This window comes from Gopherus evgoodei, unplaced genomic scaffold (genome assembly GCF_007399415.2).
Source record: "Gopherus evgoodei ecotype Sinaloan lineage unplaced genomic scaffold, rGopEvg1_v1.p scaffold_35_arrow_ctg1, whole genome shotgun sequence".
In the NCBI taxonomy this organism is placed as follows: domain Eukaryota; kingdom Metazoa; phylum Chordata; order Testudines; family Testudinidae; genus Gopherus; species Gopherus evgoodei.
In genome coordinates, this window is record NW_022060027.1 from 344,593 (window position 1) to 360,877 (window position 16,285).

Here is a 16,285-nt window from a genome sequence, read left to right on the forward strand (position 1 = left end):
TGAGGACTGAATCTATCTGTCATTAAGGGATTACACCAGGGCTATTCACCACTAAAGACTTACTTATACCCTCGAAATAAGTCTTACGTGAGATTTAGGCTATGTACACACTACAGTTTAAGTAAGTAAGTTATCACAGAATCCTTGAATCATAGAAGACTAGGGTTGGAAGAGAACTCAGGAGGTCATCCTGTCCAACCCCCTGCTCAAAGCAGGACCAACCCCAACTAAATCAACAAGTTATGTCACTCAGTGAGTTGAATAAGCTCCTAAGTATACCTAAGGGTATGTCTACATCTACAATTTTGCAGCACTGGTTGTTACAGCTGTATTAGTACAGAGTGGCCACACTTACAGCAACCAGCGCTGCAAGTGATGTTAGATGTGGCCACACTGCAGCGCTGTTGGGCGGCTTCAAGGGGGGTTCGGGGAACGCGAGAGCAAACCGGGGAAGGAGACCAGCTTCGCCGCGGTTTGCTCTCGCGTTCCCCGAACCCCCCTGCAAACCGCAGGGAAGGAGACCTGCTTGCTTGGGGATTCGGGGAACGCGAGAGCAAACCGCAGGGAAGGAGACCTGCTTGCACGGGGGTTGGGGGAACGCGAGAGCAAACCGCAGGGAAGGAGACCAGCTTCGCCGCGGTTTGCTCTCGCGTTCCCCGAACCCCCCTGCAAACCGCAGGGAAGGAGACCTGCTTGCTCGGGGGTTCGGGGAACGCAAGAGCAAACCGGGGAAGGAGACCTGCTTGATTACCAGAGGCTTCCTCAGGTATGCTAGGATACCTGCTTATTCCACGGAGGTCAAGAAAAGCGCTGGTAAGTGTCTACACTTGATTACCAGCGCTGGATCACCAGCGCTGGATCCTCTACACCCGAGACAAAACGGGAGTACGTCCAGCGCTGCAAACAGGGAGTTGCAGTGCTGGTGATGCCCTGCAGATGTGTAGACCTCCTAAGTTGCAGCGCTGTAACCCCCTCACCAGCGCTGCAACTTTGTGATGTAGACAAGCCCTGAGTAACTTAAGTTACACCAACCTAAGTGCCGGTGTGGACAGCACTATATCAGTGGGAGAATGTCTCCTACTGATAAAGTTATAGCTTATAGTTATAATCCACTACAAAAAATTAGAAAGGAACCAAGAGTAAATCACTCAAAGTATAATTTAAACTAAGTACAATTTACATAATGACTGAATAACTGTATATGATAGATTAAACAAGACTAATCTTTAGACTATCATATAACACCAGATAACCTTCATACGTAAGTACAATCTGAGCATGAAAATTTATTATGTAATTTACTTTAAAAAAGTATTAATAGATTTTGATTCATGAAAGATGGGGATCTGTTTGATACTGGTTAGCTATATAGTTTCATTAACATAAGAACGGCCGTACTGGGTCAGACCAAAGGTCCATCTAGCCCAGTATCTGTCTACCGATAGTGGCCAATGCCAGGTGCCTTGGAGGGAGTGAACCTAACAGGCAATGATCAAATGATCTCTCTCCTGCCATCCATCTCCATCCTCTGACGAACAGAGGCCAGGGACACCATTCTTTACCCATGCTGGCTAATAGCCATTTATGGACTTAACCACCATGAATTTATCCAGTTTTCTTTTAAACACTGTTATAGTCCTAGCCTTCACAACCTCCTCAGGTAAGGAGTTCCACAAGTTGACTGTGCGCTGCGTGAAGAAGAACTTCCTTTTATTTGTTTTAAACCTGCTGCCTATTAATTTCATTTGGTGACCCCTAGTTCTTGTATTATGGGAATAAGTAAATAACTTTTCCTTATCCACTTTCTCCACAGCACTCATGATTTTATATACCTCTGCCAGATCCCCCCTTAGTCTCCTCTTTTCCAAGCTGAAGAGTCTTAGCCTCTTTAATCTTTCCTCATATGGGACCCTCTCCAAACCCCTAATCATTTTAGTTGCCCTTTTCTGAACCTTTTCTAGTGCTAGAATATCTTTTTTGAGATGAGGAGACCATATCTGTATGCAGTATTCAAGATGTGAGCGTACCATGGATTTATATAAGGGCAATAATATATACACAGTCTTATTCTGTATCCCCTTTTTAATGATTCCTAACATCCAGTTTGCTTTTTTGACCTACTCAGCACACTGTGTGGACATCTTCAGAGAACTATCCACGATGACTCCAAGATCTTTTTCCTGACTCGTTGTAGCTAAATTAGCCCCCATCATATTGTATGTATAGCTGGGGTTATTTTTTCCAATGTGCATTACTTTACATTTATCAACATTAAATTTCATTTGCCATTTTGTTGCCCAATCACTTAGTTTTGTGAGATCTTTTTGAAGTTCTTCACAGTCTGCTTTGGTCTTAACTATCTTAAGTAGTTTAGTATCATCTGCAAACTTTGCCACCTCACTGTTTACTCCTTTCTCCAGATCATTTATGACTAAATTGAATAGGATTGGTCCTAGGACTGACCCTTGGGGGACACCACTAGTTACCCCTCTCCATTCTGAGAATTTACCATTAATTCCTACCCTTTGTTCCCTGTCTTTTAACCAGTTCTCAATCCATGAAAGGACCTTCCCTTTTATCCCATGACAGCTTAATTTACGTAAGAGCCTTTGGTGAGGGACCCTGTCAAAGGCTTTCTGTAAATCTAAGTACACTTGTCCACATGTTTTTTGACCCCTTCAAAGAACTCTAATAGATTAATAAGACACGATTTCCCCCTACAGAAACCATGTTGACTATTGCTCAAAAGTTATGTTTTTCTATGTGTCTGACAATTCTATTTTTAACTATTGTTTCAACTAATTTGCCCGGTACCGACATTAGACTTACCAGTCTGTAATTGCCAGGATCACCTCTAGAGCCCTTTTTAAATATTGGCATTACATTAACTAACTTCCAGTCATTGGGAACCGAAGCCGATTTAAAGGACAGGTTACAAATCTTAGTTAAGATTTCCGCAACTTCACATTTGAGTTCTTTCAGAACTCTTGGGTGAATGCCATCTGGTCCTGGTGACTTGTTAATGTTGAGTTTATCAATTAATTCCAAAACCTCCTCTAGTGACACTTCAATCTGTGATAGTCCTCAGATTTGTCACCTACAAAAACCAGCTCAGGTTTGGGAATCTCCCTAACATCCTCAGCCGTGAAGACTGAAGTAAAGAATCCATTTAGTTTCTTTGCCTTTTCTAATTACACTCTTGCACTTAAGTTGGCAGTGTTTATGCTCCTTCCTATTTGGCTCACTAGGATTTGACTTCCACTTTTTAAAGGAAGTCTTTTTATCTCGCATTGCTTGTTTTACATGGTTGTTAAGCCACGGTGGCTCTTTTTTAGTTCTTTTACTGTGTTTCTTAATTTGGAGTATACATTGAAGTTGGGCTTCTATTATGGTGTCTTTAAAAAGCGCCCATGCAGCTTGCAGGGATTTCACTTTAGTCATTGTACCTTTTTAACTTTTGTTTAACTAACCCCCTCATTTTTGTATAGTTCCCCCTTTTGAAATTAAATGCCACAGTGTTGGGCTGTTGAGATGTTCTTCCCACCACAGGAATGTTGAATGCTATTGTATTATGGTCACTATTTCCAAGTGGTCCTGCTATAGTTACCTCTTGTACCAGCTCCTTCGCTCCACTCAGGATTAAATCTAGAGTTGCCTCTCCCCTTGTGGGTTCCCGTACCAGCTGCTCCATGAAGCAGTCATTTAAAGTATCGAGAAATTTTATCTCTGCATTTCGTCCTGAAGTGAAATGTTCCCAGTCAATATGGGGATAATTGAAATCCCCCACTATTATTGGGTTCTTAATTCTGATAGCCTCTCTAATTTCTCTTAGCATTTCATCATCACTATTACTGTCCTGGTCAGATGGTCGATAATAGATCCCTAATGTTATGTTTCTATTAGAGCATGACATTTCTATCCATAGAGATTCTGTGGAACATGTGGATTCGCTTAAGATTTTTACTTCATTTGAATCTACATTTTCTTTCACATATAGTGCCACTCCTCCCCTTGCACGACCTGTTCTGTCCTTCTGATATATTTTGTACCCCGGAATGATTGTGTCTCATTGATTGCTCTCAGTCCACCAGGTTTCTGTGATGCCTATTATATCAATATTCTCCTTTATCACAAGGCACTCTAGTTTACCCATCTTATTATTTAGACTTCTAGCATTTGTGCACAAGCACTTTAAAAACTTGTCCCTGTTTATTTGTCTGCCCTTCTCTGATATGCCAGATTCTTTCTTATGTAACTGTTTATCATCTGATCTGGCCCTTACATTATCCTCTTCTGTCCTCTGCTCCTGACTATAACCTGGAGATTCTCTATCATCAGACTCTCCCCTAAGAGAAGTCTGTGTCCGATCCACATACTCCTCTGCAGCAGTCGGCTTTCCCCCATCTCCTAGTTTAAAAACTGCTCTACAACCTTTTTAATGTTCAGTGCTGGCAGTCTGGTTCCACTTTGGTCTAGGTGGAGCCCATTTCTCCTGTATAGGCTCCCCTCATCCCAAAAGTTTCCCCAGTTCCTAATGAATGTAAACCTCTCCTCTCTACAGCATCGTCTCATCCACGCATTGAGACTCTGAAGCTCTGCCTGCCTACCTGGCCCTGCACGTGGAACTGGGAGCATTTCTGAGAATGCCCACCATAGAGGTCCTGGATTTCAGTCTCTTCCCTAGCAGCCTAAATTTGGCTTCCAGGACATCTCTCCTACCCTTCTCTGTGTCATTAGTACCTACATGTACCACGACCACCGGCTCCTCCCCAGCACTACACATAAGTCTATCTAGATGCCTCGAGAGATCTGCAACCTTCGCAGCAGGCAGGCAAGTCACCATACGGTTCTCCCGGTCATCACAAACCCAGCTATCTACGTTTCTAATGATCAAATCTCCCATTACTACCACCTGCCTTTTCCTAGCAAGTGGAGTTCCCTCCCCTGGAGAGGTAATCTCAGTGCCAGAAACAACTCCAGCACCATCTGGAAGGAGGGTCCCAACTATGGGAAAGTTTCCCTCTGCTTCCATTGACTGCTCTGCTTCCCTGGGCCTTTCTTCCTCCTCAACAGTGCAGGGGCTGTCTGACCGGAGGTGGGACAATTCTACATCGTCCTGGAAAGCCTCATCAGCATACCTCTCTGCCTCTCTTAGCTCCTCCAGTTCCGCCACCCTGGCCTCCAAAGTCCATACGTGGTCTCTAAGGGCCAGGAGCTCCTTGCACCGCCTACACACATGCCACCTACCCACAGGGCAGATAATCATACATGCTACACTCAGTGCAATAAACTGGATATACATAGGCAGATTATGTTAATATATTATGTTAGCTGAGATAAACTGTTTGTCCAAGGCAGTACTGCTCTGTCAATCAAATATATTCTAATGTCTAAGGCTGTATGTGAGCGATATATCAAATCACAGGAATACTGCATTTTTCAACAAAGTCCAAAGTTCGGCCTTTTTGAGAGGGGGCGGGGGTCAATATTTTTTCTTCCAGAAAGTGTTTATTTTGTGTGGAAAACCTATAGTATTCATTCAAATACTGCACATTTCTAAAACAAAACCTTTTGGGTTTTGCATGAACATTTTAAACTTTGACTTTTTAACAAACAAGGCCCATTTTCAGTTATACCTAAAAATTTAGTGAACTATACAACTATTCAAATAAAGTAAAAAACATTGTGATATGTTAATGGATTAAATCAGTGACTTTACGCTCGATTTGCTCCAGTATAACTGAGAGCAGAATTTGACCTATACAGTATGAATTATTGTATTTTAAAATAAATTATAAATATAGGTGTAAAGTGTAATGCATATTTCATAAATGCCATAAAACATACTAAACAACATTTTCTTTCTATCTTACAATGATATTTATATATCATTTCTTTCAGAAAAAGAACGTCTACTCTCCATTCTAGGTGAGAATGCAAATGCTCTTATGGTTCATCATTTCTCTTATGTGTGTTCATGTGCACATATAAAAAGACCACCATCCCCAAATATCTTTGTCTGGTTAACAGGCCCAGTCAAGTTCTTATATGAGTTTAGATTTTCAATATTAAATATTAATAATTGAATGCAGCTCATTTCCAAGTGAAATGCTCTTTCTTGGATATGTGTAGAGAGATTTAGATGTTTTTAAAATCTTATGGGTTATTTATTATTTTAGAAATTGTTTTCACATCCATTTTGCAAAGACTTGAATCTGTTTAACAATGGAATAACATAGAATAAAGTGTAACAGCCCACCTCACAGCTTTTCACCCAGGACCCCAGGAATTATTTGAGGGCAGTTTTCTGGCCTATGTTATAAAAGAGGTCAGGCTAGGTGATCATAATGGCCACTCTACCCTTGAAATCCATGATCTCTCTCAATTAAAGCCAATCACTACCCCAGTAACATGCATTTGGTCTTGTTTTTCATTCATTTACTTTTTTAGAGACAAACAAAAAGACAGATGCAACAGGTAAGTCTCAATTTATTAAAATACTCAGTGTAGACAGACAGAGCTTAGCCATAAATGAAAATAAGCTGCTTTATAAAAATGAACAGCCACATATTATTTGAATGACTATTATATATATATTTTATTTTCAATCACTGTCAGAGATTATTAATAAATGGGGCTGAACGCTAGAAAAGGTGATCATACATAGCTACCTACTTACTGACATCATAATCATTGCTCCCATATTAGGGACTGGATAGAGATCTCCACTGGTGTCTCTATGCCTTTGACCCTCTCCTATGCACTCTCTCCCCATGGGACATCATTTGAGCATACAGCTTATACTGGCTCTTCTAAAACAAAGACTCGTAGCTCATCTTCCTCACCTCTTATCTCTTCCCTCCATTCAGTCACATGTCTCAGACTGCCTTTCAGATACCACTCCCAGGCTGTCTTGCCACTAGCAACTGCAAAATGAATTTATTTTCCTCAAAATCTCTGTTCTCTTCCTCCCTTCTCTATCATCCTTGGAATGCAGCTTTGTCATCAATTCTTTCCCCTCTCTCTCCATTTTCCCATAGGTTGATGGAGTGGGCAGGGTTTGACTATTTTGTGTTCTTCCACAATGATATTGGCTCATTCTACTCAATTTCCATTACCAAAAGTCTTCTCCAACTTTCAGCTTTACCACCACAATGTCCACCTTTACAACCTGCTAGACCCTCACGGCATCCCCTTCCACTTTCCATTGACTCAAATTCTGCTTGACTAGACACCTAATTTCTCCCTTGATCTAAGTCCACCCTTCTCTTAATATTCTTTCACTGGCTTTCCCTTGCAATCTACAACAAAGATGAGATTGTTGTCCTAAAATTCATCTCCTGTCTGATTTCTCCAAAATAGTTTCTCTTCTCTCCTCCAGCACCTTCTTTGCTTCACCTGCAACTGCAACTTTCATTCCATTTTTCATCCATGATTTCTTCCCATGTGTCCCCTGTGCTTTAAACCTCGCAGACCAATGATGATCCAAAGTCCCTCCATAGTATAACTGCAAGTCTCTTATTAAAACATATTTCACTTCTAATGTCTGTAAACCAGAGCTCCACAAAGTAGAGGTGCTTGAAAAAATGGAAAGAATTTTCACAAACTTTTTTTTTCCAATGTTCCCCTTTATAATTCCTTCACAGTTCTGAAATAAAAAAACAACCTGATCTGCTCCATCATATAGTGAGATAAAAGAAATATTAAACAAACATACATGCATTTAGAGATTAATTGTGAAACTAACTAAGAGGACTCTGCTAAACATCTTTGTCAATCACTCTTATTGCATAGCATCCTTCAGCTCTACAGGAAATTGTCACTGTACATTACATGCTCTTAGTGGCAGGGGCCTCCTTGAGTTAGATGTCTTAAAGCATGTAGCAGGCTGTTGGCACACTACAAAAGATAAAAATAATGATAGAGATCATTGAAAGCCTCTTCAGGTGTTTTGCACTCCATTGTTTGAAATAAATGGCACACAGACTGAGTCATAAAAACAGATGGCTATTAAATATTGAGTGAGAATTTAGCAAGATCTCTCCTATGCATGCGTAATAGCAGAATTCTCTATGAATAGTTTTCACAACATTTTCCATGGATCACTATCTCTTTGCTCACTCTCTCAGTTCTTATTCTCTCTCTCTTCTGTTCATTGCACTAATTTTAATGACTATTTTGCAGCAATTCAAGAGATACAGGAAAATATTGGTAAGAAAACTTGTCTATTTTGTCACTTGTCTTAAAATAAAAGAGGTGAACGTTCTGGTGCATCAGTTTAGGGCATCTTGAAGGTGAAGCCCAATAAATGTGGTCAAATACCAGCCTGTGAGACTCTGCTTCTGCTTCAGGAACACAAGATCTGCCATACTGGGTCATAGCAAAGGTCCATCTAGCCTGCTATCCTGTCTCCTACAGTGACCAGTACCAGAGCTTCAAGGGGAGTGTATAGAGCAGCCAATTCTGAGGAGATCCATCCTAAGCTTCCCATTCTGTCTTCTGGCTATCAGAGATTTAAGGTCACCTCCAGCAGAGGTTTCATCCCCTAACATCTTGGCTAATACCCCTTGATAGACCTGTCCTCCATAAATATATCTAGTCCTTTTTTGAAACCATTTATTAAATTGGCCATCACAACATACTAGGTTGACTGGGTGTTGGGTGAAAACAATACTTCCTCTTGTTGTATTGAACCTGCCTATTAATTTCACGGTGTGACATCTGCTTTTTGTATTTTGAAAGCAAAGCATGTGGCCCATTATCCCCACTCTTTTGGGATTGAGAAACATTCTCCTTTGATCATAAGTCTATCTTGCTTAATACATTGTAACAAAACCGTGGGCACAAATTATTTATTTTTTTATTTATTACCATAACACCTAGCCAAACTCCTCTGTGGTAGGAGCTGTACTATATGTATTTGATGAATTACAGTAGCATCTATCTGAGAGGTAGCCATGTTAGTCTGGATCTATAAAAGCAGCAAAGAGTCCTGTGGCACCTTATAGACTAACAGACGTATTGGAGCATGAGCTTTTGTGGGTGCATACCCACTTCATAGGATCCCAGTCATGGCACTTGCTAGATGGTGTGTATTATTTGTTAGGTGAGTTACAGTAGCATTTAGTATCCTTAGGCATAACCCAAGAGTCCATAGCGTTTGGTGCTGTATGTTATTTAGTAGGTGTTTTATAGTAGTGCCTGTGAATCCCAGTTATGGAGCAGGACCCCATTGGTCTAGGTGCTGTACAAACACAGAACAAAAAGACAGCCCTTGCCTCAAGGGGATTACAATTTAAGTAAGACTGCAGATGTCACTATTCTACACATCATGGCCACCTGGACGTCCATGATAACAGCACAGATGGAACCCAGATCTCTCCTATTTCTATAACACAGGCACTTACTGCTTCAGCTAAACAAACATCTTCAATAACTGTTAGATGGATAGGGCTTGTGAAATGCGGTTGAACAGTTCTGATTCCATCCAGCAGAAGGCGCTGGTGACACACACACACACACACACACACACACACACACACACACACACACACACACACACTTTCAAAATCATTAAAATGTTGTGGCTCTGTCTACTTTAGGATTATAGCCTAGATGCAAAGGGTAATGACATCTTTATACTTACACAGATTCAGGTATATAATGATAGTATGTGCACTAACCACAGTGCTGAGATTATCAATATTAATGCTGGTGAGGTTTTTTTTTTTTTTTAAGAAATTATCTTTGTTTTGAAACCACAGCAGTCATTGGAACTGCAACAGTGATGAATTTGACTCATTTAATTTTTGCAACACTGCTATTAGGGAGACAACAATCATATGAGCTAACATATTCTACACTGTACTTCAGTATCACACAAAAATTGTGAGGTGGGACTCAACAGTGCTAGACAATAGCACTGGTAAATGATGATGTTTAAGATAAGAACTAAAAAATGTTTATTTCTGGTGCCTGATTGTACAATACAGGTACAATAATTTACTCAAGATTTATGAGGCTACAACTACAAAAATAGACCCCAGTAGTCACTTTTGGCTAGAGGCACTTTGAATGGCTGAGTGTAAATGTGCAAGACTCACCACTGCAGCCTCAGGAATTAGCTTTCTAGCTGTTGGAGCGCACTCTGCAGGCCGTTGTCCCACTACCGCTTAGCCCCTGTGTCCCTCCTGGACCCGGTGCCCTTTTTACCAGAGGTGCTGCCCTCTGGCAGTACTCCACAGTTCTGGGCCTCCCCCTCCCAGGGGATCCCCCACCCACTATCCCCACTTCGCCTCAGTCTTGGCTACTGCCCAGTCTCCATCTAGCCCCCGTTCACTGGGGCAGACTGCAGTATAAGACACTCATCACAGGCAAAGGGGTTTGGACCTGCTGCCTCTGGCTACCCGTGGGCTGCCCCTGCAACCCAGTACCTAATAGGCCCTACCAGGCCTTCAGCCTGGGACTTTCCTAGGCTGGAGCTCCCCAACAGCTCCCTTGGCCTTTCCCCAGCCCTGCTCCGCTCCACTCCAGATACTTGGTTAATCTCCCTGGAGCCAGGCCCTTCTCTCTCTAAACATAGAGAGAAAGACTGGTTGGGCTCCTGACTCACAGTCTTTTCACACAGGCCAACTGTGGCCTGATTGTGGCGTGGCCCAGCTGCGACTGCTTCCCAAGTCAGCCATCTCCAGACACAGCCCTCTACAGGGCTGCTTTTAACCCCTTCTATTTTAGTAGCCACCCCGCTACACTGAGTTAATGGGGGACTGTGCTGCAGACAATTGAATATATAATAATAATAATAATTAATAATAAAAAGATGTTGAGGAAGTATTTATATAATGGAATGAACCAACACTGCTCTCTGCTTTGTGTCTTTGATAGTCACGGCACAGAGATTGTCATTGCCAATTACATTTATGCCTAGGATTTTCAACGGAACTTAAGGAAAATAGGTGCCCAGCTCTCTTAAATCTCAGCCTCAGTCGCCATGCTATTGCCACTCTTCCCGGAAAGAAGCTCTAAAACTAAAAGCCCAATTCTTACTTAGGTGAGTAGTTCCATTAACTGTAAGGGGACTGTTATCATGGTTAAAGAACTACTAGCACACAAAAAATTGCCTGACTGAGTCCCATTGTCTAAGCACTCTTTGTACAGAGTTCTCAGAATTTAAAAACAGTATCAGAAAAGAACTAGTTAGGGTCAGTGACTGAAGTTTCCTTTCATTTCAGATCGACTGTCAGGAGAGTTGGGTAAGTTGATTGGTTTTAAATTATCTGCTTATTCCTTAAATGAAAATTATAATTATTGCTCGTGTATTAACTAGATTAAAACAGCATGGAGATGAGTGTGCTATAAACACATGGGTAGGCAGACAGAAGATATTTTCAACTCCATTGTATTTTACTATGCCATAGATTGTCAAGGCAGTAATTGCTTTTTCCCTCTGTAGAATTCAGAAGAGCTCAGAGCTATGCAGGTAAGCTCCACTGCATACAGTAAACCTGTTGTCTATAAATTATGAGATATTTTCTTTGACAAATTCATATTTGAATTGAAAATCATTCCTTGTATATTGACTGGATATATTTACAGATGATTTAAACATATATTATATCTCTCAGTCCATCGGTACCTTAAATTCTATTGTATTGACCTGTTTCCCAACAGCAGCAATTACCTGTTAAGCACTAACAACAAGCTCAGTGCTGTAGAAGCACGTGGAAGAACAGTTTACAGCTAAAGGCCCCAGTCCAGCACAGTGTTTAAACATGAGCATGACTCTAAACATGGAGAGCCCTGTTGTCAATTGTTGGCTATGTGTGTGTTCTCACCATGTAGGCTATGTCTGCATTCTGCCAGTGTGCTATATCATCTCTGCACAGATCGCTGACACGGCAGACCTCGATCAAACTGCTCAATAAGACCACAGACTTGGGTCAGTAGTGAAGACATTTGGCCATGTTTATTGTCAATCAAGTACTGTAATAGCACCCAGCAGGCTCTATGGGGATATTACATGCATGTCCGTTACAATGGACTTGGCTCAGTGAGCGGCAGGACTCTCTGCTCCCCCCTAGTCTGGACAGACACCCCCTCTGTGACCCCTCTTTTATACACTGATACAAACACATTACATATCGCCCCTTTACTTTGTACCTATTGGTTCACTCAAAACATCTCTATCCATCGCACTGTCATCCTGACCTTATCTTTAGGAGGAGTCAGTGTGTCCCGGTACTATCTTTGGGGAGTGTATTTACACTGTAACCTTGTACCGGGGTGTTCCGATATTACCCATCTGGAATGTGTTTATGTGAATACTTTGTCTAGGAGTGTTTGTATTTTTGCAATGTCAGTCGTCTCCTTGCCAAGTTAATGTATTGGATAGTGAACTTGCAAGCAGGTATCTGCTTTGTAACAGAGCGTGACTTTTGCTTATAGCCTGACTTTTGCTAACTTTTCTTTATAGCAGCAGGGCCTGACTTTAGTTCAGGCCTTAGGCCTCATACCAGGCCCTTTATTCCAGGCTTTATGTCTCAGGTTCTTTCTTTCTACTACAAGCCCCATTATTGGTGCCTAATAAATAGCGAAAAATATTCAAACACTGCATGTTATGGATAAAACCTAAATGGTACTTATGTCTTATAACATGATTTTGTGTGTATGTGTGTTTCTGCAACAGCATTTTGCTGTTGTGGGTTAATATTAGTGGTGTTTTACCTAAGAAGAAACATCTGTGTAGAGAGGATGTGTACCTTCCATACTAAGAGAAGAGCGGTCACCGGGAATAAGAGGAAACATGGGAAAAGGCATAAAGCTGAGGGGGAGAAGAATAAACAGGGAAAGTTGAGGTGAGAATCTGGTGGAGTGAAAGAGGGAATAGTGAGAGATGAAGGTGGAGCGGCAGGTTCCCTATGCAGAGCCTTGAAGATGTGGATGACAAAGCATGATCCTGATGTTCAGGGTCAGAGGAAGACAATGGAGGAATTAAAGAAAGTGACTGACAGCTGAGGCTGTGAGACACAGAGCAGGTGAGCAGCCTGAATTGACCTCTTCTGGTTTAAATGAAAGTTGGGACGTGAGGTGCAAGCCAGGGAGGTGAGAGAGGAGGAGGTTGTGGGAAATGTGGACATATGGGATGATCAAGGACTTGAGAAGCATTTTTAGTCATAGGGATAGGCAGGGAGAGGTGGATTGTTGAGCTGTTGTGAAGAAAAACCTGGCAAGGTTTGTCAGCAAGGAGACAAGGTGAAGATAACACCAAAGTTGTGAGTCTATGCCCCAGGGTTAAGACAGAGCTGTCACCAGCAGCAGAGAAAGGCAGGAGCATGAAGGTTTGGGGAAGAAGACCGAGTTCAGTGTTAGTGATAGGACGTTTAAACTGGCAGCGGAAGAGCGTGTCTGCTGCCAGCATTCCCAAAGCTCTCCAGGTGGAGCAGGGGCCCGACTGCACCATCTTAAGTGTGCTGCTTGACGCTCCCCTTTCATGCTGGGAGCTCTGGGATGGACCATGTGTCTGGAAGCTCAAGCCTGAAATAATCCTCTTATTTAAAGACAAATAAAACAATTCTAGTATAGAGCTTCACTTCAGGAGTAATTCACCCTTTCAGTCCAATTTTTAAAGCACTTGTGGTTTATAACATAACACTAGAATTTCACATCCTTCTGGTCAGTTGTGGTGGCCTTATGACATGGCAGAGCATTCTGTGATTCTTGCCTTTAGAGGAGTGAGTGGTGTGTGTGTGTGTGTGTGTGTGTGCGTGCGTGTGTGTGCAGACTCGTTATACAGCACATAGGATTTGGTCAGTTGAGCTACTCATATTCTGATGTGCTTTGCTGGGCTACAGAACTCAGCACATGTCAGAATCAGACCCCTAGTACTTTTCCTAATGATTTTTCCATAGCAACACATAGGAAGTATCCTGCTTCTCTTCACTAAAGCGGTGGGAGCTTCTGAATAGCATGTCCAGCAGCCATCCAGCCACAGCAGGGCAGGATGGGTCAGAGTGATGCGTTTGCAATATGCTCCTTATTGCTCCTTATGCTGCTCATAAAGGAGCAGCTTGTATCTCACCTCCAGAAATTGCTTCCTCCTGACCCAAGGCCAGCAGATGTCACTCCCATGGAGCAAAGACACAATAGCAGGGACCTTAGCCAGCTCTCCTGCTGCCTTACTTCAGTACTGAAGTGTAAGAGCAGGAAGAGCTCCCCAGACCATCTCCCTGCCTCAGGGCTAGACTTTGCCTGCAGAGTGTGTAAATTACTGTCATACAGTACCTGTTATGCTGATGTTTATATGAATTTGTCATTTTAAAATTCATTTCTCCCCTGGTTTTTCCCCTGTCTCTTCTCTTTATACTGAGTGTCCCTGATTCACTCCTTACTAACTAAGGGACCATTCCGGTTTCTCTCCCCAGTTCCCATCACTCTGGATCCAGATTGCAAACACCCAGACCTCAAACTGTCAGAAGATAAGAAAAGAGTCTGGCAAGGACCTGCATCTCCTGAGCTGGATGCAGCCTCCGGGGCCTTGCTCGTGGTGGGGAAGGAGGGGTTTATGGCAGGGAGGCAGTACTGGGAGGTGGAGGTGGGGAAGAAACTGGACTGGGAGCTGGGAGTGCTTAGTCAGTCAGAGAGGGACAGAGTGAAAAGAGAGAAGGCAGAGAAACTCCTTGAGGAGGGATATTGGTCTCTGAAGAGATTCCAGGGAGATTTTTTTTCAAGCATAAAAAATGATAAGATTGAAAAGAGGGATATGCCATATGAAGTGATTGGTGTTTTTCTGGATCAGGAAAATGGAAGAGTCTCATTTTATGATGCAGGACGTATGTTCCTCATCACAACTATCCCTGCAGAGTTTACTAATAAAATTTTGTATTACCCATTCCTCAGTTCCAGGAACAACAGAGGTGAGCAGAAACCACTAGCAATCCACCCCATCAGAGTCCCTATTCCTTTAAAGCCTCTGAGAAAGGAAAAATGAGAGCTAGTTACTTCAGAGAAGTAAAATTCAAAACAGAGGGGAGAAGGGAATGTAAACATGTGAAACACCAGAAACAGTAAAATAAGCAAATAGAAACTGAAGATAAAATAAAACAGAAAAAAAGAGACAAAAACACTTGTCATAGGCTTGTTGACTCAGAAGTCAATAAATTCTGAAAGGAATGAGACTTGTCTTCATAGAAATATTTTTAACTTTCTGTTGCATTTTTTTAAAATAAGAAAATACTTTAATGACAAAACCTTGGGGGTTGAGGGTGTTGAGATGGAGGGGAAATGTAAGTGTGATATTGCCAAGCAATGTAGCAACAGTTAGAAAAGACACCATTATGGATGGCTACTCAAAAGAAGAGGATAAAATCTTGCAATTATTCAGTTGCTGGTTAAGAGTTATACAGGAATGGTTATGAAGAAAAATGAAATAAAATACAAACCCTGTATCTCAAAAAGCATATTAGCTCTCCCTGTGACATCTAAAGCAATACTATGAAGAGAGAGTTTGATTATGCAATACAGAAAATTAAAAAAAATAAGGTTATGAATAGAGTCTAACTTTATGCCCTCTTGGAAGTCCTCAGATGTTTTCTGCTGCTGCCTTTTTAAATGGTTAGACCTGAAAGAGTGGTGTTATCATTATCATGGGTTTTTTTAATTAAACTGTCCATATTTCAGTAGATATAGAACCTGCCTCTGGATGTATTTCACTGATGGGGATAATTCTCCAACTTTGGCTCTATTGATCCCAGTACGTATAGTAGTTTTATTAAGACATTATATAAATCTGCAAGTGCTCCTGAGTCACTAATGTAGCTTAAGCAACACAAAATTCATTATATTCCTCAGAAACCTTGAAGTAGTCCCTTTATACATGATTCCTGGGCTTCACATTCTACTTTTCCCACACTAGCTCAAACAGGTTAGGAATTAAGATGAGTCACGAAGTGTTAGGAACTTTCTCAAGAAGCAAAGCCTCCTTGTGTCTCCAAAACACCTGCCCAGTTCATCTGAAATAAACAAAACAAAACTATTCTACAGATGGAGGACAAACGAGAGTAGATTTTAATACTTAGTAGTTGTATACGGTTACCATTTAGTTTCCTGCACCCTGGCTTTTCAATTATACCAATTTCCTTCCATTCTTTGGTGTATCCAAATAAACTGTCCTGAGTAAAATCCATCTTGAAGGATATTTGTTGCTCTTGTATTCAGACTGTCTGGGTCAAGGGGCAGAAATATTTTGAGAAGGCAGATTTACTGAGGTGCAGGTGTCTAAGGAATAAAT

The 16,285-nt window shown here is 41.6% G+C and overlaps 1 protein-coding gene across 1 annotated transcript in view; it reads left to right on the plus strand.

The window, feature by feature from the left end:
• The window catches only part of LOC115641801 (butyrophilin subfamily 3 member A2-like), a 29,157-nt gene extending 13,511 nt beyond the window's left edge, over window positions 1-15,646 (plus strand). The window contains exons 8-13 of the mRNA XM_030545195.1: window positions 5,902-5,928; window positions 6,451-6,477; window positions 8,185-8,211; window positions 11,232-11,252; window positions 11,453-11,479; window positions 14,421-15,646. Of these exons, the coding sequence (XP_030401055.1) occupies window positions 5,902-5,928; window positions 6,451-6,477; window positions 8,185-8,211; window positions 11,232-11,252; window positions 11,453-11,479; window positions 14,421-14,986 (695 nt within the window). The 3' untranslated portion in view covers window positions 14,987-15,646. The remainder of the gene's footprint in view (window positions 1-5,901; window positions 5,929-6,450; window positions 6,478-8,184; window positions 8,212-11,231; window positions 11,253-11,452; window positions 11,480-14,420) is intronic.
• The last annotated feature ends 639 nt before the right edge of the window (window positions 15,647-16,285 follow it).